Below are 26,854 nucleotides of genomic sequence, written 5' to 3' on the forward strand. Positions count from 1 at the left end.
AATTCAGTTTTATTGAGATATATTCACATATTATACAGTCATCCATGGTATACATTCAACTGTTCACAGTACCATTGTATAGTTGTACATTCATCACCCCAGTCTATTTTATTTAACATTTTCCTTATACCAGAAAAAGTAAAAATAAGAATAAAAAATAAAAAAAAGGACACCCAAATCATTTCCCCCTCCCAACCTATTTTTCATTTAGTTTTTGTCCCCATTTTTCTACTCATCCATCCATACACTAGATAAAGGGAGTGTGATCCTTATGGCATTCACAATCACACTGTCACCCCTTGTAATCTACATTATTATACAATCGTCTTCAGGAGTCCAGACTACTGGGTTGGAGTTTGGTAGTTTCAGGTATTTACTTCTAGCTATTTCAATACATTAAAACCTAAGCGGTGTTATCTATATAGTGCATAAGAATGTCCACCGAGTGACCTTTTGACTCCATTTGAAATCTCTCAGCCACTGAAAGTATTTCGTCTCATTTTGCATCCCCCTTTTGGTCAAGAAGATATTCTCAATCCCACAATGCTGGGTCCAGATTCATCCCCGGGAGTCATATCCCGCATTGCCAGTAAGATTTACACCCTTGGTAGTCGGGTCCCACGTAGGGGGGCGGGCAGTGAGTTCACCTGCTGATGTGGCTCAGTTAGAGAGAGAGAGAGGGCCACATCTGAGCAACAAAGAGGTACTTGGGGGGAGACTCTTAGTCTGCATTAACTTTTGAAGCTGTAATAGAAGACCAGGGACCACAGCCTTGATGCCTTGTTCCATCCTGTTTCACTAGGATCGAATGTATGGCATTGGAGATCCATACCCTGCTCTCAACTGGGCCCTGCTCCACAATTAGGAGTGAAACAGCCAGGACTGTGGTGAAACAGAGAAGCAGCAGCCCCACTCCACTGCCTTCCCACCCTCCAGGGGAAGGGAATCTCCCTCCTGGGCAACCCAATTCCATCAGCCTAAATATTGGGCATCAGAGCAATAGATCAAGACACAGCCCTTGCCTCTCCTGGAGCTTCTGGCCTAGTGGGGGAGACAAGAAGATAATTTCCGATGCCAAGAGATACGAATAAAATCAAACACAGATGGGGAGGAGAGTGTGGGAGGGGAGAGAAACACTGGCCTGGGTGGTCAGGTCCGCCTCTGTGAGACCTGAAGTAAGAGGTGTGTTCCAGGCAGAGGGAACAGTGATTACAAAGGCTGAGCGGCAGGAACAAGCTACTGGGGTTTTATATGTAATCGAGAATTAACAAACAATTAAAGCTTACTGAACTTTACTCAGATGTTTACTAACTTTCTGATACATATTGTAATGTAGCCAAAGGGCAAATACTTGTAACTGTTATAATTTACTGAACAATAACCCAGATGCCTTGATGTTTGCTTTGTAGCTGTAACTGAGTAGCCTCATAATAATCTAGTGATCCTGTACTTACCATGTTTTGTAATGTGAAAGTCTTGTTATTCCTTTAACAGCCCTCTTAATGTTTATCAATGAAGAAACCTGAGCCACCCCACCCCAATTCCTACCTTATTGTGCTGGATAGGGCCAGTTCTAACTGGAGTCTGCCTGCCTGACATGCACAGTAGCACAGCACTTTAACCTACAGTAACCTATACTTCATTGTAATACTAAAAATCACAGCCATAATCACGTCACCATTTTCCTTACATATGTCCTATGACCAAGTACGTAAACTGTCGGCGCATGCTCTGTAATTAGACTCTCTAAACTTGTCGTCAAAAACCACTGTACTCATTATCATAAGTCTGCCTTTGCCAAGATGCTATAAAACTCTCAGAAGCTCTCCAGTTCAGGGAGACAGATCTGAGGCCTGCAAGCCTCCTGTTCTCCTTGCATTGTGCTCTGCAATAAAAGCTCGTTCTGTCTCTGAAACCCAATGGCATAGATTGGTCATTATGCACATCAGGCAGTGAGCCTGGCAACATTAGAAGAACAGAAAAGCTATCTGTGTCTAGAGCAAAGACAGCAAAGAACTGGAGTGGGAGAGGCAGGTAGGGGGCTGCTCTGGTTTGCTAATGCTGCCTTTTTGCAAAACACCAGAAATGGATCGGCTTTTATAAAGGCTGTTTATTTGGTTACAAAGTTACAGTCTTAAGGCCATAAAGTGTCCAAGGTAAGTCATCAACAATTGGGTACCTTCACTGGAGGATGGCCATTGGCGTCTGGAAAACCTCTGTTAGCTGGGATGGCACGTGGCTGGTGACTGCTCCATAGTTCTGATTTCAAAATGGCTTTCTCCCAGGACATTCCTCTCTAGGCTGCAGTTCCTCAAAAATGTCACTCTCAGTTGTTCTTGAGGCGTTTGTCCTCTCTCAGCTTCTCCGGAGCAAAAGTCTGCTTTCAAAGGCCATCTCCAAAATGTTGCTCTGTAAGCTGCAGCTCCTCTCTCAGCTCCTGTGCGTTCTTCAAAGTGTCCCTCTTGGCTGTAGCAAGCTCCCTCCTTGTGTCTGAACTTATATAGTGCTCTAGTAAACTAATCACGGCCCACACCTCCATGGAAATTATCTAATCAGAGTTATCACCTACAGTTCGGTGGATTGCATCTCCATGGAAACACTCAATCAAAGAATTACAATCTAATCAACACTAACACGTCTGCCCACACAAGATTGCATTAAAGATAATGGCGTTTGGGGGGACATAATATATTCAAACTGGCACAGGGGCAGATCAGAGAGCTTTGTAGCCCAGGGAGTTTGATTTTAAGTGGGATGGGCCTACAGTCCAAGGGTTTTTTTTTTTCTTTTTCTGTGTTTGTGTGTTAACATACATATAACATAAAATTTGTCATTTTAACTATTTTTAAATATACAATTTAGTGGCATTAATTACTTTTACAATGTTGTGATACCATCCATCACTTTCTACCACCAAAACTGTAACCAAGAAATTAAGGATTAACAAATGGTTATGAGTACTGAATCCTTATTAGATGTTTTTCTTTTTATATTGTAGAATAGGCAGAAAATACCTGAAATTACTGAAACTCAACAAGTCCCACCCTTGTTTATACTTACTATTATAATGGTCATTCTAGCCTGGTCTCATCCCTTTCTACACTTACTATTGTAATGGTAACAACTCCATGCCCCCCTTCTTTGAATCCATAAAAACCCTGAACTCCTTAGCTCAGGGAGACAGATTTTTGGGCCGATAGGCCATCTGATCACCTGCTTTGTGGGTGGCATTAGTCTTTCTCTCTTTGAAACCCTGGTGTCATGGACTGGCTGTTAATGTGCATTGGGCAGAGAACCCACCACTTTTGTTCGGTATCAAAACCTCATCACCCAGTACAGAAACTCTGTAGCCTGTAAGCAATAACTTCCTATTCTCCCTCCCCTAGCCCCTGGTAACCTCGAATCTACCTTCTGTCTCTGTTAATTTGCTCATTTTAGGTATGCCATGTAAGTGGAGTCATATAATATTTGTCCTTCTATGTCTGGCTTATTTCTCTTAGCATAATGTCTTCAAGGTTTATCTCAGTATTTCATTCCTTTTTATGACTGAATAATACTCTATCACACACATTCATAGTTGGGTTGTTTCTACCTTTTGGCTCTAGAGACTTAAGCTGCTATGAACACTGGTGTTCAGGTTTCTGTTTGAATCCCTGCTGTTAATTCTTTTGGGGTATACACCTAGGAGTGGAATTGCTGGGTTATATGGTAATTATTTTTTTTTAAACAGTTTTATTGAGATATATTCACATACCCTACAGTCATCTACAGTGTATAATCAACTATTCACAGTACCAACATACAGCTATGCAGTCATCACCAGAATCAACTTTTTAACATTTTTTGCTCCAAAAAAAAAAAAATTAAATAAATAAAAATAAAAGTAAAAAAGACACCCAAAACATTTCACCCCCCATCCCCCCCTATTTTTCATTTCGTTTTTGTCCCCATTTTTCTACTCACCTGTCCATACACTGGAGAAAGGGAGTGTAAGCCACAAGGTTTTCACACCATGTAGTCATACCATGTCAACTACATAGTGAAGCAATTGTCTTCAAGAATCAAGGGTACTGGGTGGATTGCAGTGTGGCAGTTTCAGGTATTTCTTTCTAGCTATCCCAATACACTAAAACCTAAAAAGGGGTATCTATATAGTGCATAAGAATGCCCTCTAAAGTGACCTCTCACTCCATTTGAAATTTCTCAACAGATTACTTTGTTTCATTTCACTTCCCCATTTTGGTCAAGAAGATTTTCTCAATCCCATGATGCCATGTCCAGGCTCATCCCCGGGAGTCATGTCCCACATGTCAGGGAGATTTACACCCCTGCAAGTCAGGTCCCACGTAGGGAGGCTGGCAGCGAGCTCACCTGCCACGTGGTCTTAGGCCACATCTGAACAACAAAGAGGTTCTCTGGGGGTCTTAGGCACAATTATAAGTAGGCTCAGTCTCTCCTTTGCAGTAGCAAGCTTCACAAGGGCATGCCCCAAGATTGAGGGCTCCATAAAGTAATTCTTTGATTAACTTTCTGAGAACCCACCAAACTGTTTTCCACGTCCAAGGATTTTAAGTAGAGGACTGCTGTCTTATTATACTTCCCAAAGATCTCTATAGATATCTTCTCCGAGGCTCTACCTGGGCTTTGCCCTGTTCAATCATTTTATTTACGGATGAGGGCGTGGAGGACAAGCTGAAGGACGCGGGAGACTTCACGCAGGCAGGAGGCCAACCCGTTTGCCTCTGGGGAAGGAGGCGGGGCTGAGCAGGAATGCGCGGGCGGCCCCGCCCCCGGGCGCGAGCACGCGACGGCCCCGCCCCCCGGCACGAGCACGCGACGTTCCTGCCCTGGCACGAGCACGCGACGGCCCCGCCCCCCGGCGCGAGCACGTAAGGGCCTAGGGGCTGGCGCGTTCCGAGGCCCTGCCCCCGGCAGCCAGAGCCGGCGCGCGCGCTCGCAGGCGGTGGTCGTCGGGGAGAGGCCACTCTCAGTCTGCGTCGGCCATGGCTACCGCACTGCTGTCCCGGGTCTGGGGCCCCGTCCGCGGAGGTGAGTGCGCTCGGGCTCCGCACAGCGGGGCCGCGGCCCGGGGCCTAGCCGAGCCGGGGGCGCGCGCGACCTTTGCCCCAGTGCGGCTGCTCCCCAGTCCGGCTCGACTCCCGGCCCCTATAGTGACCCTCAGCTCCCAAAGTGACTTCCACCCCTAGCCCAGTTCCTACGGCTGCGTCCACACACCCCCTCCCTTCATTTCACCCACAGCGGAGGTGCGGGACCTGGGATTGAACCCAGTCTCTGACTTTGGACGTGGCGCTTAATGCCTCTTAGCCTCAGTTGGCCCTTGTGTCAAATGGCTGCTATTCTCAGAGAGTTGTAAGGATTAAATAACAAGATATATAAACGCGTAGTACGACGCCTGGTGTCCAACAGGTGCTCAGTAAATGTTAGCGGTCGTTCTTTCCCATTTCATCGGTTCTCTCTACCTGGAGCAGCAGTGGCATGCCAGGCTTCCTTTGTTCACCAGCTCTGGATTTAGCAGTAACAGTAAGGGGGAACCGCCGCTGAGAGCTGGAGGTGCAGGCACTCTGCTAAGTGGTGCATTTAGTATCTCTACCCCCCCCCCATATGCAGCTGAATACTGTTGTCCTTTACATTTTCTAGAAACTGAGTCTCAGTGGAGTTAAGACCATTGCCTGAAGTCACAGCGCTATGGGTGTCACACCCAGGATTTGATGAGATGGCCTATGTAAAGCATTTGGCAAGCAGCAGAAGCATTCAGTTAGGGCAGAATTTCTCACCCAAGGCACAAGTCACATTTTGGGTAGGATAATTCTTTGTCCTGATCTTTGTGGGACGTTTAGCAGCATATTTGGCCTCTAGCCACTAGGCGCCAGTGGCATCCCCCTCCAGTTACGACAACCAATGATGTCTCCAGACATTGCCAGCTGTACTTGGGGGTCAAAATCATCCCCTGTTGAGAACCACTGAGTTGGTGGATAGCTATTAGGGTGATGATGAAGAAGAAGATGATGGAAGGCCTCTTGCATTCCCCTTCCCCTGACACCTTCCCTTCTTGCTGGCAGCTTTCCGGCCTCGGGACCTGCGGCAGTTGCATACTATCTACCAGTCTGTGGAACTGCCCGAGACACACCAGATGTTGCGTCAGACGTGCCGGGACTTTGCGGAGAAGGAGCTGGTTCCCATTGCTGCCCAGTTGGACAAGGAACATCGCTTCCCAGCAGCTCAGGTGAGAGCATGGGCCTCAGGAACCCATGATGGCAGTCTCCCCTCAGCTCTTGGATGAGTGGTGACAGTGACAAGCAGATGCGCTGAGAGACCCCACCATCACCACCCCCCAGCCAGGGAATCCTAAGACGGGTCCTGGGATCCAGAAAATGCTTGCGGGTTTCCCTTTCCCAACGCAAAGCCCATAGCCAGGATTTGACTTCTGGCATAATGATGGTGGGTGTTAGCTCCGCTTACTGTGTGCCAGACATTGGGCAAATAGGGATAGTTATCGCTTTCAGAAGGCTTGTGATGTGCTAGCATTGTTCTGACCATTTGGCATGTGCTGTGTTGTTTGTTTCTTGCAACAGTCCTTTGAGATGAAGTTACTGTTATTATATACCCCCACTGTGCAGTGCAGCTGACCAAATACAAACTTGGGCTAGGGTTCAGTAATGTGCAGGGCTCGGGTCTGAACCCATTGTGTTCCTCTGCTTGCAGTCAGCACATCTCTAATTCCATGTTTAAGATCCGTCTCCATTACTGCTGCGTCCTCTGCACCTGATGAGGTATCTGTCACATGATATCAACACTCAAGAAATATTTGTTGAATAAATAAATTTATTTGCGAAAGGGTAGCCTTTCTTTCCTGTTCGCTTTGCCTGAGTCTTTCAGTCTGAGGAATTCAAGAGTTATGGTTCTCTTCTATGTGTCTTCTAGGCTCTGGAGCCACTTTTTTAGTTTAGTGAATATTTGTTGTGGGCTCACAAGGTGTTGGGTACTGTGCTTGGACTGTGGAGGATACACAAGGGGCTCAGAACGAAGAAGCGTGTGGCATTCTGGGGAGCCAAAACTAGTTGGGCAACTTTTAGGCATTGAACATTTAACACGCGTCATCTCCTTTAGCCCGAAGGACATCCCCACTTGCGAGTCTCATTTCCATTTTGCCTCCTAGGATGATCGCGAGGACTAAGCGAGATAATGGGTGTCAAATTCATGGTGACTGGTACTAGAAAAATGACAGCTCTTAATACTGTTAATGTTACTTTTATTACAGTTGAGAAAATTGAGGCACCGAGAGGTTGACTTTCCAAGGTTTGCCTTCTATGGAGCTAGAATTCACACCCCAAATGTGGCTGGCCCCAAAACCCTTTTCCATCCACTATCCACATGGGTGTTTCAGAAGCTCACCCGGCAGGCAGGAAAGTCCTGTACTTGTTGGGAATATTATTTTCAAGAGTAAAAACTGCCACTCCACCCTCCCATACATGTTACTCTCTACAACTCTTCCTGGCTCTTCCCCTCCATCTTTCAGTGCCTTTAGTGGAGAAGTGAAAAAACTCAAACCCTCGGTGACTAGAGGAAGAGGATAAGCAAGGAGGCCCTTAAACAGGAACAGTGTAGACATAGGAACAGTGTAGACACAGGAACAGTGTAGACACAGCTGTGTGTTGAGGCTTTTCCTGCCCAGTGACAGACGGTCTGATTTATTTTCCTGGGTTTTTTTGGTGCTTCTTCACATTATGCCCTTTGGAGAGCCACTGGGGTTAATAAATGAGTGTGACTCTTTAACCCTGCCCAGTGGGATGAGTTAGACTACCCTGAGGAATTTGGGAGAGAGGGTAGGTGATTTTGGAGCAGGGAGCAATTTAAAGGGAGTAGAATAGGCCTGGATGGAGGCATTGCAGGCCACCCAGGGATAGGAGGTGTTTAAGGAGAGGGGCTCAAGGAGGACAGGCTTCCTCAGGGCAGGAGCTGTATCTTTTCCCCGTGTCTCTCCAGTGCCCAAGACAAGGCCTGGCCCTCGGGAGGGGCTCGGTGAGTGCCTTGCTGAATTAACCGAAGGGCAGAATTCCTAAAATAAGCTTCGTTTCTTCCTGCTGTTCTCCTACCGTTAGGCCCACTTCCAGAGTGTAGGCTAGTCTCAGCAGTTAGTTCTGGAGTTCAGCTGCTTCAGGAAAGAAATAGCTGTTTTGGGCTATCCTGGGAACCTAACCATCAAGTGAATGTGTTCTAAGTTCCAAGGAACCATATTGTGTAGGAACTTTGGAAATAACATTTTCACAAAGTAGAGAGAGTCAGGCTTTTGCCTGCCTTTAGTCCGTACTCTGCCTTGCAGCCAGAATGATGTGTTAAAAACTATATAAATATACTTTACACCAAAAGCATGAGCAGCAAAATTAAAAATAGATAAATGGGACTTCATCAAAATTAAAAACTTTTGTCCATCAAAGGACATATCAAAGACAACCGAAAGAAAGGGAGGAAATATTTGGAAACCATATATCTGATAAGGGTTTATATTCATAATATATAAAGAACTCCTACAACTCAACAACAAAAAGACAAATACTCCCAGTTAAAAAATGGACAAAGGACTTGAATAGACACTTCTCTAAGGAAGATATACAAATGGCCAGTAAGCACAGGAAAAGATGCTCAACATTAGCCATTAAAGAAATGAGAATCAAAACCACAAGAGATACCACCTCACACCTGCTAGAATGATTGCTTGTTAAAAAATGGAAAATAACAAGTACTGGGGAGGATGTGGAGAAACAGGGACCTTAGTGCATTGTTGGTGGGGATGTAAAGTGGTGCAGCTGCTGTGGAAAACAGTTTGGCACTTACTCAGAAAGTTAAACATGGAACTACCAGATGACCCGGCAATCCTGCTTTTAGGTATACATTCCAGAGAATTGAAAGCAGGGACTTGGACAGATATTTGCACGCCAGTATTCATAACAGCATTATTCGTTATTTCCAGAAGGTGGAAACAACGCAAGTGTCCATCAGCAAAGGGATGGATAAACGAAATATGGTATATCCATATAATGGAATACTGTTTACCCTTAAAAGGGATGAAGTTCTGGTATGTAACAAAATGGATGAACCTTGAAGACATTGTGTTGAGTGAAATAAGTCAGACACAAGGGGACAGATATGATTCCACTTATATGAAATACCTAGAATAAGCAAATTCATAGATCAGAAAGGAGAGTACATGTTACCAGGGGCAGGGGGTAGGGAAGGGAGAATAGGGAGTTAATGCATATTGGATGTGGGGTTTCTGTTTGGGGCAATGAGAAAGTTCTGGTAATGGATGGTGGTGGGGGTAGCTCCACATTGTGAGTGTGGCGAATCCCCTGAATGACACGCTTGGGAATGATTGAAGTGGGAAATTTTATGTGTATATATGTTTCCATAGTTTAAAAAAGAGAAATGACAATTAAGTAGAATCCATGAGCCTGTACTGGATCTAATAATGGAGGATAAGAGGCCCAAAGGGACATTATTGGGACATGTGAAAAAAAAGTGGAATATAGACTGAAAGTTTTATATCAATGTTAAAGTTGTTGAACTTGATAATTGTACTTAAGATGGTTACATGAATAAGCGCCTTTGTTCTTACTTAGGAAGCGTACAAGGAAGTATTATGTGTTCGAGGAGCATGGTGTATTACCACCAGCTCTCACATGTTTAGAAAATGGACAGATGGACAGATGGATGGATGGATAGAACATACAGCCAATGTAGCAATATGTTAAAAATGGTAGATCTGGGTGGGGGCGATGCTGGAGTTCTCTGTATGAGTTTTGTATTATTTTTGTAATGGTCCTGTAAGTTTGAAATTATTTCAAAATATGAAGTTAAAAAAACACATAAATGTAATTGTGGCTTAAAATCCTTAAGTGAATCTGGTTGATTCAGTGGTCAGGGGACAGATCTTACTTGAACAGCAGCTCCAGCGGGATGAGAGACCCTGTCTGCCTCCTTCACTGGTATATTAGCAGTGCCTGCCATTCAGTAAATACATAATAAATATATATTTATTATTATTGTTGTTATTATTTTATTAGAGAAGTTGTTTTAATAACTATTTTTGAAAGAAAGAAAGAAACAAAATCCTTAAATGGTTTCCCAGGAAACCTTGACTAATATCCAGACTCTGCCATTGCTTTGAGACCCTCAATAAATATTTGTTGAATGAATGACCTTGTAGCTGAGAACAGCGAGAGCCTCTGCATTGGGTTTATTTGTTTATAAGGTGTTTTGTCATCTATAAACTCATGTAACTATCACAAGAGTCCTACTGTTCCGTGAACTGCCTAAGGTTAGAGAGCTAGGGAGTGGTAGGGCCAAGTCCTTTGACCTTCCCACTGAGCCCCCATACCTGGGCTCTGGTTTTGGTGGCTGATGGGGTGCACAGCCGACTTCTCAATATTTGCTTCCTTTCGCTAGTGAACACCAAGCCTCTTGGCTTTTTGCTTTTATGGCGATCACGGTTACTGTGTTTGGTGCTAAGCTCCCACTTACAGAGGGGAGGACAGGGCTAAAGAACTAGACACATGTAGATAAGAAGGCGGGTCTGCAAAATTCAAAATAATACAATTAGTGTTTTAAATAATAACAGTAATAATAACACCAACAGCTAACCTCTGGGGGTTACGATATTCCAGGTACTTACACATATATTTAACTCTGAATCTTACAGACAATTCTATGAGGCAGTTATTTAATTATCTGCGTTTTCCAGATGAGGCAGCTGAAGTGAGAGGTTGTCACTTGCTCCGTGGCCTCAGAGCTGGTAACTGCCAGGCCACGAGGAGCCCTGGCCCATACTTAGTTAGTGGCGCTTAGTTAGAGATTTCTAATGTTTGTTCCTGAAGATTCCCACCCACTCACCCCCCAAAAATAGTGGTTTTGTGGAGAGCGTGTCAGGGGAGAAGAATTGAGACGAGGCCAGGAGTTGGGTGGACGGCTAGTGCCAATTTCTGTTTACTTGGCTGGTGTGTCCACCTTAATTGAACTTTGGTCATCCTGTGTCCAGACTGAAAAATGAAAACAGGCTACAAATTGACAATGACATTTTGTCATAAAGGGAAATAGGAAATAGAGTGATGTTGCCAACCAATTTTGGACTCCTCAAGCTGGGAATCTATATTTATATGTATAAAACTGAACTCAGTTTTCTTCTCTTTAATTCAGCTCGTATTTATTGAGTCACTTTTCCCCCACCTGGGATGACAGTGTTATTTAATCATTATGTTTATTTTAACGTTTGCTAAAACAGTCTGTGATGGCCTATTGATATGTCAGATTGGTTAGCCTACAGTCCTTAGTTGTTAATCAAAAACTAATCTTGATATTGTTGTGAAGGTATTTTGTCCATGTGATAAAGAACATAATCATTTGACTTTTATTATCCTAGATAGTCTGGGGTGGTCTGATTCAATAAGTTGATAGACCTTAAGAGCAGAACTGAGGATTCTCTTATGAAGAAAAAATTTCACCTGGGATAGCAGCTTCAGCCAGTGCCTGAGTGTTCCAGCCCACACTTCCTGATGGCCTGACAGCCAGATTTTTTTTTTTTTAGGGTTTATTTATTATTATTTTTTAATTGCATGGGTATATTTTTTTTAACAACAAAAGTTCCAGAATCATAATGTACATATTATTTTATCATCTGCTTTGTTCGCTTAGCATATCATTATTTATAACCATGAATGGAGTCCTGGGTATTATAAATATAAGTCAGTAGTTTAATTTCCCTCAGGAACATCCTATTTAATTTTGAAAGTTTTTAGCATTTTACTCTTATTTTAATACATATCTGCTAATCCTCAAATCTCAGGTGTCCTCGGAAAACTTCTCATTCCCATATTCCTTTGTCACTTTCTCTCTTCGAATAAGCAGCCATTAAACTCTTCTCACTGTGTACTCTCTCCCTAGGCAATCTCATCCCTTCCCAAGTCTTCAGTTTTCAAGCAGGTCCACTCACGTTGCTATCTCCTGACTTCTTTCCAGTAGCCTGCAGGTCATTTCTTTAGAGGCCTCTTAAATTCCTCCAACTAAACATGTCCCCAAATTGAATTTACCAAGTTTCCTCAAAATCTGCTCTATTCCAGTTCTTAAGAAATGGTATCATTATTCACCCGGTTGCTCAAAAACTTGTTCAGGAAGCGGAAGTCATCTTTGACTTCTTCGTCCATCTCGATCTCATATCTTCACAGTCTCCAAGAGCTGCTATTACGCCTCTTAAAATGTCTCAAGTTTGTCTACTTTTCTCCACCCTCATTCCACCTCCTTATTCTAAGCCGCGGGTTGTCTTTTTTTTTTTTTTTAATTTTTGAACATTTTCCTTATTCCAAAAGAAATAAAAATAAAAGTAAAAAAGAACAACTAAAACATTCCATCCCCCCATCCCACCCTATTTTTCATTTATTTTTTGTCTCATTTTTCTACTCATCTGTCCGTATACTGGTAAGGGGAGTATGAGCCACCAGGTTTTCACAATCACACGATCACACAATCACACCATATAAGCTATATAGTTACACAGTCATCTTCAAGAATCAAGGCTACTGAGGTGCAGTTTGACAGTTTCAGGTATTTCCTTCTAGCCATTTCAGTACACTAGAAACTAAAGAGGGTTATCTATATAGCGCATACGGATGCCCTCCAGAGTGACCTCTTGACTCCGTTAGAAATCACTCAGCCACTGAAATTTTATTTTGTTTCATTTTTCATCCCCCTTTTGGTCAAGAAGCTGTTCTCAATCCCATGATGCCGGGTCCAGGCTCATCCCCAGGAGTCATGTGCTGTGTTGCCAGGGAGCTTTATACCCCTGGGAGTCATGTCCCATGTGGTGGTGGGGGAGGGCAGTGAGTTCATCAGCCGTGTGGGTTTAGAGCGGGGGGGCAGGGGGGCACATCTGAGCAACAAAGAGGTTCTCTGAGGGAGACTTTTAGGCACACTTATAAGTAGACTTAGACTCTCCTTTGCAGTAACAAGCTTCATAAGGGCACGCTCCAAGATTGAGGGCTCATCTTACTAAATTGTTAGGCCTCGAAGTTTGTGAGAATATCAGTAATATCCCAGGTGGGGAAGTCCAGTATTTCTGCATTTTTCCCCAGTTCCTCAGGGGGTCCCTGCAAATGTATTTTTTTCTCTGCCGAAATTACTTTGGGATGTATCGAGATTTCACACTAACCTTTACAGATCTACCAGATTTCACTTCCCCTATTCAAGTTCCATGTAATTTTATTGTGTTTGAATAAACTGTACAAATTAAATTATTTAGTGTGCTGCAGAAAATATAGATCCTCCACCAAATAAACATCTCTTCCCTTGGTCTCACACAGAAGTTGAAGTTTTAAAACACAGTCAATATTGTCCTTTACCCTTTGGCCTGATTTGCCTTAGTCTAACCAGATCTGCTTCATTCATATCTCTTTTTGAAGTCTGAACTCTTTTTCAGCTTAACAGTTGTTGCATGAGATAATACTGACATTCATAGCTGCCAGACTCTAGCTCTGAGTCTCAGGTGTCACACAGATACCCAAAGTTCCAGAGACTGAGCAGGTTATACACAAAGAGTTCAGCATCTCAGAATTTAGAGATAGCCATTACAACTCAGGAATAGATGTGACTGCTATAAGAGCTTACAGTCTAGGGACCGTTACAATAAGCATTCCCCTGATAAGGTGTGCTCTTAAGATTTAGTTCTCAGAGTTTGCACATTATATTTACTCCATATTAGTGAGGCATTGTAAGGTTTGTCTTTCGTTTCTGGTGTACTTCACTCAAAATGTTGTCGTCAATATTCATTCACCTAGTTGCATGTCTCACAGCTTCATTCCTTCTTGCAGGTGCTCAATATTCTATTGTATGCATACATCACAGTTCACCATTCTGTTCATCAGTCGATGTACCCTTAGGCCACCTCCATCCATTGCAAATTGTAAATACTGCTGCCTTACACAGCAGTGTGCAAATGTTCATTTGTGTCTCTGCTCTCATACCTTCCAAGTATATACCCCATAATGAGATTGCAGGACCTTACGGCACCCACATACATAGCTGCTTGTGGAACCACCACACTGTCCCCCAGATAGGCTACTTCCCTACCAACAGTGAATAGGTACATCCCTCTTTCCGTGTTTTATCCAACACTTGTATCCCTCTGTTTATATTTCCCTGCAATTTTATAGAGATATATTCACATACCATACAGTCATCCACAGTGTACAGTCAGTTGTTCACAGTATCATCATATAGTTATACATTCATCACCACAGTAAGTCCTTCAACATATTCATTACTTCAAAAAAATTTTTTTAAAGAATAATAAAAAAAGATAAAAAAAATTAAAATACCATTCAATACAATATAATAATAAGGCCAGACAACACCACCACTACCAAGAATCCCATACCCCTTCCTTGTATCCCCCTCTCATAGGCATTTAGCTTTGCTATATTGCCTTTGTCACATTAAATGGAAGCATTTTATGATGTTACTGTTAACCATAGACTCCAGTTTACTTTGACTATATTTTTTCCCAATACCATCCCTTTTTCAACACCTGGCAAGGTTGACATTCATTTGTTCTCCCACATGTAACAACATTTTTATATTTGTACATTTAGTCACCATCATTAACCACTCTAGGTTTCACTAAGTTATACAGTCCCAGTCTTTATCGTCTGTCTTTCCTTCTGGTGTCATACATGCCCCTAGACCTCCTATTTCAGCTTTACTCACAGAATCTCAAAGTTTGCTCATTACTGTTAGTTCATATAAGTGAGACCATACAGTATTTGTGCTTTTGTTTCTGGATAACTTGGCTCAACATAACGTCCTCATTGTTCATCCATGTTATTATATGTTCTGTGACTTTGTTCTGTCTTACAGCTGCATAATATTCCATTGTGTGTATATACCATAGTTTGTTTATCTACTCATCCATTGATGGTTGTTTGGGCTGTTTCCATCTCTTGGCAATCGTGAATAATGCTGCTATAAACATTGGTTTACAAATGTCCATTTGTGTTTTAGCTTTCCGTTCCTCTGAGTATATACCTAGTAATGGAATAGCTGGGTCATATGGCAAATCTATACTTAGCTTCCTGAGGAACTACCACACTGCCTTCCGGAGTGGCTGCACCATTCTGCATTCCCACCAACAGTCAAAAAGTGTGCCTCTTTCTCTACATCCTCTCCAGCACTTGTAATTTTCTGTGTTTTTGATAATGGCTATTCTAGTAGGTGTGAGATGATATCTCATTGTGGTTTTGATTTGCATTTCCCTAATAGTCAGTGAAGTTGAGCATCTTTTCATATGTTTGTGAGCCATTTGTATTTCCTCTTCAAAGAAATTTCTATCCATGTCTTTTGCCTATTTTTTAATTGGGTTGTCTGTCTTTTTTCTTGTTGAATTGTAGGAGCTCTTTATATATGCTGGATATTAAACCCTTATCTGATATGTGGTTTCCAAATATTGTCTCCCATTGTGTAGGCAGCCTTTTTACTTTTCTGACAAAGTCCTTTGATGTTCAGAAGTGTTTGATTTTGAGGAGATCCCATTTATCTAATTCTTCTTTCATTGCTTGTGCTTTGGGTGAAAGGTCTAGGAAACCACCTCCTATCATAAGATGTTTCAGATATTTCCCTATATTTTCTTCTAAAAGTTTTATAGTCTTAGTGCTAATGTTTAAGTCTTTTATCCATTTTGAGTTAATTTTTGTATAAGGTGTGAGATAGAATTCTCTCTTTGTCTTTGACATTGTGCAGTCTGATCAGTAAGTATCTTAGAGTAGGGGATCTGTTCTGTTTGGGATACACTGCACTTCTTGAATCACTAATTTTATGCCTTTTATAAGAATTGGGAAATTTTCAGTGCTTATTTCTTCTATTATTCTTTCTGCCCCTTTTCCCTTCTCTTCTTCTTTTCAGACACCCATAACACACATATTTGTGTTCTTCATTTTGTCATTCAGTTCCCTAGGGCCCTGCTCATATTTTTCCTTTCTTTTCCCTATCTGTTCCTTTGTGTGTAGGATTTCAGATGTCCTGTCTTCTAGTTCACTTATGCTTTTTTCTGCCTCTTCAAATCTGGTGTTCTAAGTCTCCATTGTGTTTTTCATCTCTTCTTTTGTGCCTTTCATTCCTATAAGTTCTGCCATTTGTTTTTCCATACTTTTGAGTTCCTTCTTATGTTTGCCCAGTGTCTTCTTTATGTCCTTCATCTCTTTTGCCATATCTTCCCTCAGTTCGTTGATTTGATTTTGAATTTATTTAGAAGATTTGTTTGATTATTAATTATTTGTTTCAGTTCCTGTATCTCAGTTAAAGTGTTAGTTTGTTCCTTTTGCTGGTCCATATTTTCCTGTTTCCTAGTATGGCTTGTTATTTTTGGCTGTCTAGGCTTCTGATTTTCTTGTTTAGTTTATTCTGGAGCTCATTTTCTTTCTTTTATCTAAGGTTTTTTTGTTGGTTGGCATTGTTTTGTATCCTTTGGCATTCATTTCAACTTATTGTAGACCTCTTACATAACTTCTGTTCAGTTGATCAGAATTTTTCACCTCTTGTTTTTCTGGTTCTTGTCCTGCTTTTAGTGAGAGGATCTCCTCAGTTGGGTCAACTCCAATCAGTATACCTAGTCCAGACGGGCCCAGGTCTCAGGAGGAGGGTATGGAGTTTCCCTGAGAAAGAGACTCTCCTGTGAAGCCTCTAGACTCTGTGTTTTTCCCATCCCCTCCAGCATGTGGTGCTTGTCAGCCCGCAGCTCCCCACCAGCATAAAAAGGTGCCACAGATGCCTGTAATTCTCTGCAGACCCTGTCCCTGCCAGGGGCGTGGCTGACTCAAGCTGGTTTCTGTTTTCCAGTCTCTGGGGTCTGAATTCTCTGAGGGAGGGCTCCCACTTGACCTGCCCTCCCCCCCTGTCTTGGGGATGTTATGCCCTTTAGGAAATTGTCTCCCCTACTAGACTCATTGCTTTGTCTCTCAGACCTGTTTTAGCTCTGCTCTTGCCTGGGTCCAGCGGCCAATTGCAGATATCTGAGGCTTTCTGTAGTGAGCTACTTGCAATAGTTATTTAAAAAAAAAAAAAAAAAAAAAATCCATTTTCAAGGCCTTCCCTCAGCCCACAGGTTTTGTCAGCCCTGGTATGGACTATTTAAAAATAAGCCCTTTAGGCTATTATCTCTTTCACATGAATAGTTACTCTCAGACAACTTTAATTCTTAATTCCTTCCTTGCCCGCGGCAGTGCTGAAGCAGGAGCTCTGATGGACTATTGAAAAATAAAAGAGATAAAGAGTATGAGAGCAAGAAAGGAAAAGAGGGAAAAAAAAGAAAAGAAAAATACCCTTTTCAGAGCCGGACTCTAGCTCCCTGGGTTTGGGAGCTGGATTCTGAATTGGCACCCATTTCTATGTGCCCTTTTTGCTTGGAGCCCAGACCTTTTCCAGGATTCTGAACACCTCCAACTCTAAAAGTCTCTGTTTTTTTTTTTTGTTTGTTTGTTTGTTTGTTGTTGTTGTTGTCAGCCCCACCTCCTCTCTGCTGGACAGATTCCTCCTGGCTCCTTTTGTGCCCCTCCTGGTGTATCTGTGCTTGGAGCTATTATTGAGCAGTCCAAATTTGTTAATTCTGCAGTTGGGGCCAGGTTGAGCCCCACTCCTTGCTCTCTGCACAGATTGTTTCTTTTTCCCTCAGGGAACCAGCTCCAAGACAGTCTACCTTGCCTCAGGGGGAGGGACACTACTGGCCAGGGAAACTTACAGTTTTTTGCTGTGATGTCAGCTGTTCCACCCATTCCACGTTGGTGTACGATGTGTGACTGGTCACAGAAATCCCCCAAAACACAGCTCTTCTAGCCAGTGCCTGGCTATTTACCAGCTGCCCTAGAGGAGTAACTAGATTTCACACCTCACCACTCTGCCATCTTCCACCTTTCCTTTGTTGAGTCACTTTTACAGGCCAGGCACAAAACCTGTTCTTCCTCCTTTTTCTAGTTTGCTAATGCTGCCAGAATGCAAAACACCAGAGATGGATTGGCTTTTATAAAAGGAGGTTTATTTGGTTACACAGTTACAGTCTTAAGGCCATATAGTGTCCAAGGTAACACATCAGCAATCAGGCACCTTCACTGGAGGATGGCCAATGGTGTCCGGAAAACCTGTTAGCTGGGAAGGCATGTGGCTGGGGTCTGCTCCAAAGTTCTGGTTTCAGAATGGCTTTCTCCCAGGATGTTCCTCTCTAGGCTGCAGTTCCTCAAAAATGTCACTCTTAATTGCACTTAGGGTATTTGTCCTTTCTTAGCTTCTCCGGAGCAAGAGTCTGCTTTCAACGGCCATCTTCAAACTGTCTCTCATCTGCAGCTCCTGTGCTCTCTTCAAATGTCCCTCTTGGCTGTAGCAGCTCACTCCTTCTGTCTGATCCCACATAGTGAGTGCGCCAGTAATTTAATTCAGACCCACCCAATGGGTGGGCCAACACCTCCACGGAAATTATCCAGTCAGAGTCATCACCCACAGTTGGGTGGGGTGCATCTCCATGGAAACACTCAAAGAATTACAGTCTAATTAACACTGATAGGTCTGCCCACACAAGATTACATCAAAGATAATGGCATTTGGGGGGACATAATACATTCAAACTGACACACTCCTTTTTCCTTATCTCAGATAACAAGGTGAATACTAAGCTCATTAATGACATAGAAGCCTCCAGTGTCATATACCTGCTCTCCTTCTCCCTGGTGCCCACTAATGTTTGTTAGTTTTCCATGTAACTGTATCTGGAAGGCCACCTCCTCTCCCTCTTTGCTCCCAATCAGAATCCATCTCTCTATTCCTGGAACATTCCATTTATATTTCACAATTCTCGAGTTGCACCTCCCGCATTATCGTGTGTGTCTTCTGTCATTGTTATTTCAAACAGCAGGCTTCCATGAGGCAGGGGTTGGGTCTCATTCATACTTGTATCTCCCTGTCTGTGACAACCCTTTGTACTTAGCAAGTACTCAACATTCAACAAATGCTTGTTGCGTTTCAGTGAAATGTACACCTGTTAAGCAAACCCCAGACCCTGGGATTCCTTATCGTCCCAGCACACGGCTCACACACGCAGTGGGAACTAGAGGCGGTGGCTAATGGGGTCTTTCTCGACGGGTGGTTTTCTCTGGAATAAGCAGCAAATCTTCAACAAGTTAGGAAATTATATTCCTCAAAGGGACTTAGTCTCTACTACAGTGAACATGGGCATCCTCAAGATAAATTTAATGAAAAAAAAATTTTGCACTTTAGAAGGGGCTTAAAGCATTGCTTTTATGTGAAATACCCACTGAACGTTTCCCGGATAGGAGTGGAGAAGGTGCTGAAGGCTGGCTTTATTTGTGGTTGCTTGGGCAGGGTGCAGCCCTTTCTCACATTTTCTTTGGAGACTACTAGCCTTGGCCTAGTTGGTGATGTTGCCTTTTTCCTGATGCAGGCACAGCTTCCTGCTCACACACACAAAGGACCAAGGGTAGCCGTGGTGGGGAGCTCTAGAAGGGTCTCTGTCGAGGTGGCTCTAAGGTGGCTTCTCTGTAGAAAATGCTAAAATTCCGTGGGAGCCTGGCTGCTCTTAGCTGATCACCGTCAACTCACTTAGGTCAGAAGCAACTTACAAAACTGAATACATGTTCTTTTTAAAAAAATTTTTCTTTAAATTTATTTTTATTTATTCATCTTTTAAATTTAATTCTGGTAACTTATATGCAACCTAGAATATAGCCCCTGCTTTTCATTTTGTGTTTTTGTTCTTTTTGATTATATTGCCTCTTTTCTCTCCTCCACCCCCTTTTTTTTCCCCTCGCTGCTGTTTCCCTACCTCTTTCTTTTCAGGTTACTCTTCAGTGAGTGTACGTTATCACCATTCTTGCTTCTGTCCCAGTTTTTTTTTTCCCGACTATTCCTGCTACTGCTCGTGGCTTGGCGCCAGGAATCTAGAGGGACATTTCAGAACTAGAAAGGCTGGAAAACACAGCCCAGTCGTCACTGACTCAGAGGGGTGCGGGCGAGGTGGCATGTATCTGGGTTCTGGTATCATGGATACAGGAGTTCATACTCTGAAGGAGAACAGCCATTTATTCCAGGAGGACAGTTCTGTCAGTTTTGGAATTTGCTTTTTCTCAACCTGGGGTGCTAGTGAGTAAAAATGCTGTCCCTTTCACCGATGGAGGTAGATGTTTTAAAAGAAAACCCTGACAGTGACAAGAGGGAACAGAAGGGCATGGGCGAATGCTGCTTGCTGGCGAAGTCATTTGGGTGCCATAAATGTGAAATCCTCCAACTTCCGACTCTAGCCCAGTGAGAACTATCAAGAGGGAGGTGGTCTTGAGTAGAGAGGAGGATGCAAGCGGCTGGTTCCGTGTGTGTGTGTGTGTGTGTGTGTGTGTGTGTGTGTGTGTGTGTGTGTCCTTGAACTCATTGCCCTGTCTGTTGGCTCCCCCCACCCATAAAAGGAGATGTACTCCTCGCTCTGCTTACTTTTCCGGACCTACCACAGAGCATTTTGGTTAAGTCTGAGGAACTAAATGCATCTAAGGGAGCTTGTATTTTATACTCTTCCTGGGAACTTGGTTTCCTCTTTGTTTCTTGGGATGAAGCAGGGTCCTGGGGCACGTGACTAATCCTTCATGTACAAGGGTTACATACAGAAGAGCTCTGGGGTGAAGAGGACGATGGGTCTCAGTGTCCAGGGAGCTGCTTGTAGGGTGAGGAGATTTGCACTTTTGTAGCTTCCACCTGCTTTACTGGTAGGCCACAGAGAGAGCCTCTTGGCGAGGTTCTTGTGTAGACCCTAGTGTGGGTCTTGGAAGCCTGCAGGTTTCTAGCACTTGGTAGAATGGTCTGGACTCCTAATCTGACACAGGTGTTCCCCAATAAAATGCTATTTTCACTCTGGCTGAGGTCGCTTGGATGCCTAGGTGAGGGCTGGGCCGTTTTTGGGTTGGCAAAACCCAAAAACGGGTCCTCAGGTCCTGTTTAGAGTCTCAGTGCTGCTTAAAGCCCTCGGCTTTCAACTTGGAACTTTCCTGCACTCCCAGGTTGCCTCCTGCCTGCCTGGATGATAACGCGTTTCTGAACAGGACCACTCCTTCCCTCTCCCTGCCCAGATGTGTGGTGAGAAGAGGATTGTCCTTTTAATGGGTCTCAAAATGACACTCCCCATGATAAACTGCACTGTCCCTGTGGCTCCTGCTATAAACGACCACAGGCTTAGTGGCCCAGAACAATATACATTTATCATCCTACAGTTCTAGAGCTCAGAGTCTAAAATGCACCTAGCTGGGCTGGTTCCTCCCAGAGGTTCTAGGGGAGAGTCTGTCTCTGCCTCTTCCAGCTTTTGTAGGTGGCCTGCATTCCAGGGCAGGGGGCCACTGTCCCTCATCAGGACCCTTGTGATGGCATCCGGCCCACCTGGTAATCCAGGATGACCCCCCCATCTTAAAATCCTTCACTCAATCACATCTGCAGAGCCCCTTTGCCATGTCAGGTGACCTGTTCAGAGGCTCGGCGTGGGGGGCTGTGGGAGCCCTGGGGGCCACCGTTCTGCCCCACACCTGGGTTCGTCCCTGTCCTGTGTGTTGTTTCCCTTGTAACTGCAGAACTCCGTCTGCCTTGGGGGCTGCAGAGCTCAAGTCCATGCCACAGACATGTTCACACACCCACTTGTGTTAAGCACAGGGGACCCCGACATGAGTTAGGCACACCCCAAGCTTTTAAGAGTCTTCAAGAGAGATTCCTGTGGGTACAGTCCAAGGCAGAATCAAATAAGTGACTCCACAGAGCGTCACCCAGGCGGGTACAGAGGGGCAGCAGAGCCACAGGCTCCCACCCCATGCCCCCCCAAACCCACCAGCCACTTCCAATGGCAACAGGTGCCGTCCATGGAGTTCTCCACTCGTGCCAGGCATGGGCCCCACATTTCACACACGTCTCCCTGCATCCTCCAGACGGTCCTAGGAGGTAGGGACTGTTCGGGGTTTTTTTTGTTTTTTTTTGTTTTCCCCAATTTTTTATATAATCCCTGAAGTAATATAGGAAAATAAAAAAATATTAGTAAACATCCTTATTAGTTTGCCTCCTTTAAATCAAAGTAGAACAAGAACATGGTGGAAAGAATCAAATTGTATAAAAGGGCTCATGAAAAGCAGTGGTGCCCCTCTGCCCCCACCCGAGGCTTCAAGTTGTTTCTTCTTGAAGTTAGGGAGGGCAGTGTGATCGGCATTGCTCAGACAGGAGCAGGCTCAGAGAGGGAAGGAATCTGTGCAGGTCGGAAGGGGCCGAGCTAGGCATGTGGGAAAGGGGTTGAGTCAATTCTGGAATCATTGCCTGGATTCCAGTCCTGGCAGCCCAGTGACCTCGAGCACGTCCTGTCACCTCCTACACCCCGGGCTGCCCCGTCTCTAACTCGCTATTAATGCACAACGTGGTTTTCTAGCGGAGCTTTGGCGAGACTCAGATGAAAGCACTCAGTACGGAGCTGGGCATATAGCAAGCACTTGATAGCTGTTAGCCATTACTGTTATTAAATTGTTACTATTGTTGTTCTCCCAAGTAAAAAGTCTCAAGCTCTTACCATCCAGTCACTCACCACTGTGGCGAGCAGTGCTCCACGGTGGGTGCTGGCCTTGGGGATAGAGCTGTGAGCAGAACCACAGCCTGGGGACAAAGATACAGTCAAAACAAACACATTAATGGGTGTGAAATTCCAGCTGCAGAGCACCAGAAAGGAGAGGCCCAAGGAACTGTAAGAGGATGTAATGAAAAGATTTGACTTCCTGAGGCCGGGAGATGGCAGCCCTGATAAATGGTGCTTGAGCTGAGATGATAACTAGGTGATAAAGGAACCAGCAGGTGCACAGGCCCAGGGGTGGGCAGGGTGGGGCGTGTGTGGCGTGAGTCAGGGACTGAAGGAGGGTCGGAGGCACTGTGCTGTGCTTCCCCCTTACCTCAGAGGCCCATGGAGACCTCCTGGGCCTTGTCTCTGCTCCCCGGCCGAGGGTGAGGACCGAGAGCTGGGCCGGCCTGCAGTGCAGGCTCAGGAGCTGGTCCTGAGGGGCTCATGTGGACTTGGGGATCACAGCGTGGGTGATCTGCAGGCACTGGCTCGGGACGGGGCTCCTGAGGGCCTTTGGGGTGGGGAGGGTGGCCCTAGCCCCCAGCAGCTGCCCCTCGCTGTGACATCCTTCCCTGGGGCCAGGTGAAGAAGATGGGCGAGCTGGGGCTCCTGGCCATGGATGTGCCCGAGGAGCTCGGTGGCGCCGGCCTCGATTACCTGGCCTACGCCATTGCCATGGAGGAGATCAGCAAGGGCTGCGCCTCCACCGGGGTCATCATGAGTGTGAACAACGTGAGTGCCCCCCGGGCCCCCGGGACGCTGGGTGGAGGGGCCCCATGGGCAAGCACTCTGGCCACGTGGCGAGGCCTGTGGAGGGCACCCAGGGGTCACCCGGGCACAGCGGGTCTTGGCTCCCAGCCCCTGTTCTCCCCGGAAACTTCTCTGGACCTGGTCGGGCCGGGTGGGCCTCTGCAGGGAACAGGCCTGGGGTGGGGCCGTGTGTCTGGGCTGGAAGGCCTCTGACAGCCCACCCCCCACCCCCCGTGGCCCCCAGTCTCTCTATTTGGGGCCCATCCTGAAGTTTGGCTCCCAGGAGCAGAAGCGGCAGTGGGTCACCCCCTTCACCAGTGGTGACAAGCTGGGCTGCTTTGCCCTCAGTGAACCAGGTACTGTGGCCGGGCGGTGGGCCCCAGCTGCCCCCTCGCCTCCCTCGGAATCAGGGTGACAGACTCAGGTCGGAGCTCGGTCGCCCGGGGGCTGCTTGTTCATCCTGAGGCCAGAGGATGGGGAGTGGGCCCTGCCTGCCCAGGGCCTGCCAAGAGCATCGCCATGGCCGCAGCTGAGCTGGGAGGGGGGTCTTGCTCTGGGGTCTCTTCATCACTACAGGCCCAGCTCCCACAGGACCCCCCAATCCCGAACCCTTGGACTAGGCTTGAGCTTTGAGAGCTGGCGAGGCCCTGGAATTTCTCTCGGGAGCCCAGTCGGCGGGGTCTTCCGTTCTCGCCAGCCCAGGGTCAGGGGCCTGTGTGGTGAGCTGGCCACAGGAGCCCGGTGGGGTGGTGGCAGTGCTGGATGCTGAGTCTGTGTGTGGGGCAGGGAATGGCAGCGACGCGGGAGCCGCATCCACCATGGCCCGGGCAGAGGGTGACTCGTGGGTCCTGAACGGCACCAAAGCCTGGATCACCAATGCCTGGGAGGCCTCGGCCACTGTGGTCTTTGCCAGCCTGGACAGAGCTTTGCAGAACAAGGTGGGGATTCCAGAGAGTGGATCGGTCTGACCCCCGGGCTTCAGGTGTCTCGTGCTGTCTAGATCCGCGTCTCTTCGGCTCCTTCCCTGGACTTCGGCCCCCCTGGAGCTGCTTCTGCTGCCAGGCCAGAGGGGCCGGCCCTTCCCCTCCCTCCCTGGCACCTGCACCCTCCCCAGAGGAGCGGGCAGTGGGCGTCAGGGCCTGAGGCTCCGAGGGAGCTGGGGAAGGGGCTGGAGTAGGTCTCTGGGGTGTGCTGTGTGGCTGGAGGCGGAGCTGGATGGCCCGGGGCAACCTGGAGGGAACCCTCTCGGCCTGTTGGGGCCTTTCAGGGCATCGGTGCTTTCCTGGTCCCCATGCCGACGCCCGGGCTCACGCTGGGGAAGAAGGAAGACAAGCTGGGCATCCGCGCCTCTTCCACGGCCAACCTCATCTTTGAGGACTGTCGCATCCCCAAGGAAAACCTGCTGGGGGAGCCCGGGATGGGCTTCAAGATTGCCATGGTGAGCCGGGACATAGGGCAGGGGCCCTGGGGTGGGGGCCCTGGCAGCCGTTGACCTGGTGGTCCCCGCAGCAAACCCTGGACATGGGCCGCATCGGCATCGCTGCCCAGGCCCTTGGCATCGCCCAGGCTGCCCTCGATTGTGCGGTGAACTACGCTGAGAACCGCAGGGCCTTCGGGGCACCCCTCACCAAGCTGCAGGGCATCCAGGTAAGGGCGGGGAGACTTCAGGCCCCGGGTGTGGACGCTGGAGTGAACGAGGAACAGGTGGCCTTTCCTCTCCGCCTCCCTCCTGTCCCCGAGGGAGGGCTGGGGGCAGCCACTGACCGGCGGTGGGGGCTGCCTGTTGCAGTTCAAGCTGGCGGACATGGCCCTGGCCCTGGAGAGTGCCCGGCTGCTGACCTGGCGTGCCGCCATGCTCAAGGACAACAAGAAGCCCTTCATCAAGGTGCCTGTGGGGAAAGGGTCTCCCGAGGCCTGGCCCTGAGCCCTGGTGGCCAAGAGATTCAGGGGGATGTCCCCAGTGGCATCCCAGTTCCTTGGGCTTCTGTGGGTCAGAGATGCGGGTCTGCGGGTTTGTTGCTTCAAGGAGAAGCTGCCCAGGCCCACCCCTGCTGTGGGACCCCCAAGCTGGGGCCCTTCTGACTCTGCTGTCCCCTGTGGGTAGGAGGCAGCAATGGCCAAGCTGGCTGCATCGGAGGCTGCGACTGCCATCAGCCACCAGGTGAGTTTCCGGGCACGTGGACGCAGGTGCATGTCAGAGGCGTGTGCCAGCTGCTCCCTCCCTGGCTGCACCTGCCCCTGCCCATCTTTCCCTGTGGGTCAGGGTCTTCTCCGCCCGAGCCCCTGGTTTCCGTCATAGGCCATCCAGATCCTAGGGGGCATGGGCTATGTGTCCGAGATGCCGGCCGAGCGGCACTACCGAGACGCCCGCATCACCGAGATCTACGAAGGTACCAGTGAGATTCAGAGGCTGGTGATCGCCGGGCACCTGCTCAAGAGTTACCGGAACTGAGCCTTCTGCAGGCCAGCCAGCACCCCCACCGGGAGCCGGGCCGGCCTGGGGACCGGGACCTTGTACTGTCTCTTAGGTAGACCATGGTTGGTGCCAGGGCCTGGAGGCTGCAGCAAACAGAGAGCAGCTGGCCTTTCCTCTCCAGCTCCCTCCTGTCCAGCGGCCTTCCCCTCACCCTTTCCCACCCCAGGGGAGAACTGCCTGGGAATGTCTCCTGGAGGAAGGAGCGGTGATGGGGGCTGTGACCTGCATCTGAGGAGAGACCAAGCTCAGTTTCTTGGCTTTGCTACCTCTTCATCACAACCATGCCTCATTTTCTTCATCTGAGTGGACATGGCCTCCCAGAGAAGGAGCCTGGGGAGGGCTCAGGGCCCCTCTGGGACTCTCCACAGTCCTTCTCCCGTGAGCCCTGGTGCTCAGCCTGAGGCCCTGGGCGGGATAGTTTCTTGGCAGCCTCTGCTCTCTCCCCTAGTTCAGGGGTCAGGAGGAGAAGTGGGCCAAGGGCCAGGAGACCAGGCTTCCAAGTAGCAGAGGCAAGAAGGGGCCGCTGTCAGCCGTTCTCTCAGTCTTGGGAAGGCTGGGTGTCTAACCTCATCCTGGAAACTGCCCGTTAACCTGTTCTGTGTAATGTGCACAAGTGCAGGGCGGGGGTGGTTGGTTTCTGGGACAAGAGTGTGGGAACTGATTGTCCGGAATAAAGCATCCCTGGCCACGTCTCCTCACCCTCTCCTGGGTGCTGCCGGGGAGGGAAATGGGCCCTTTAGTCTGCACAGAGCCTTACTCTCTGTCAGGCCCACCGTGTGTGTGTGTTTGTGTGTGTGTGGTGTGTATTGGGGTGAGTTTGTGCGGCTGCTTGGGAGGGTCCCATCTCTACCCTGGGAGAGCTCCAGCTCTAGGCAGGATTGGCCAATGAAGCAGTTCAGGAAAACAAGTACCAGGGCCTGGTGGGCCTTGGTGAGTGTTTAGGAAGAGTC

The 26,854-nt window shown here is 47.0% G+C and overlaps 1 protein-coding gene across 3 annotated transcripts in view; it reads left to right on the plus strand.

The window, feature by feature from the left end:
- Positions 1-26,596, plus strand: part of UNC119B (unc-119 lipid binding chaperone B) — a 39,085-nt gene extending 12,489 nt beyond the window's left edge. The window contains exons 1-10 of one of the 3 annotated variants that reach the window (XM_037816795.1): positions 4,891-5,049; positions 6,081-6,244; positions 23,261-23,410; positions 23,673-23,784; positions 24,215-24,366; positions 24,696-24,866; positions 24,938-25,075; positions 25,218-25,313; positions 25,533-25,589; positions 25,728-26,596. In XM_037816795.1, the coding sequence (XP_037672723.1) occupies positions 5,004-5,049; positions 6,081-6,244; positions 23,261-23,410; positions 23,673-23,784; positions 24,215-24,366; positions 24,696-24,866; positions 24,938-25,075; positions 25,218-25,313; positions 25,533-25,589; positions 25,728-25,880 (1,239 nt within the window). In that variant the 5' untranslated portion in view covers positions 4,891-5,003 and the 3' untranslated portion in view covers positions 25,881-26,596. Of the gene's footprint in view, positions 1-4,890; positions 5,050-6,080; positions 6,245-23,260; positions 23,411-23,672; positions 23,785-24,214; positions 24,367-24,695; positions 24,867-24,937; positions 25,076-25,217; positions 25,314-25,532; positions 25,590-25,691 lie in introns of those variants that run through there. The other 2 variants (XM_037816793.1, XM_037816794.1) reach the window with 2 other exon arrangements.
- The last annotated feature ends 258 nt before the right edge of the window (positions 26,597-26,854 follow it).

This window comes from Choloepus didactylus, chromosome 23, assembly GCF_015220235.1.
Source record: "Choloepus didactylus isolate mChoDid1 chromosome 23, mChoDid1.pri, whole genome shotgun sequence".
Classification (NCBI taxonomy): Eukaryota; Metazoa; Chordata; class Mammalia; order Pilosa; family Megalonychidae; genus Choloepus; species Choloepus didactylus.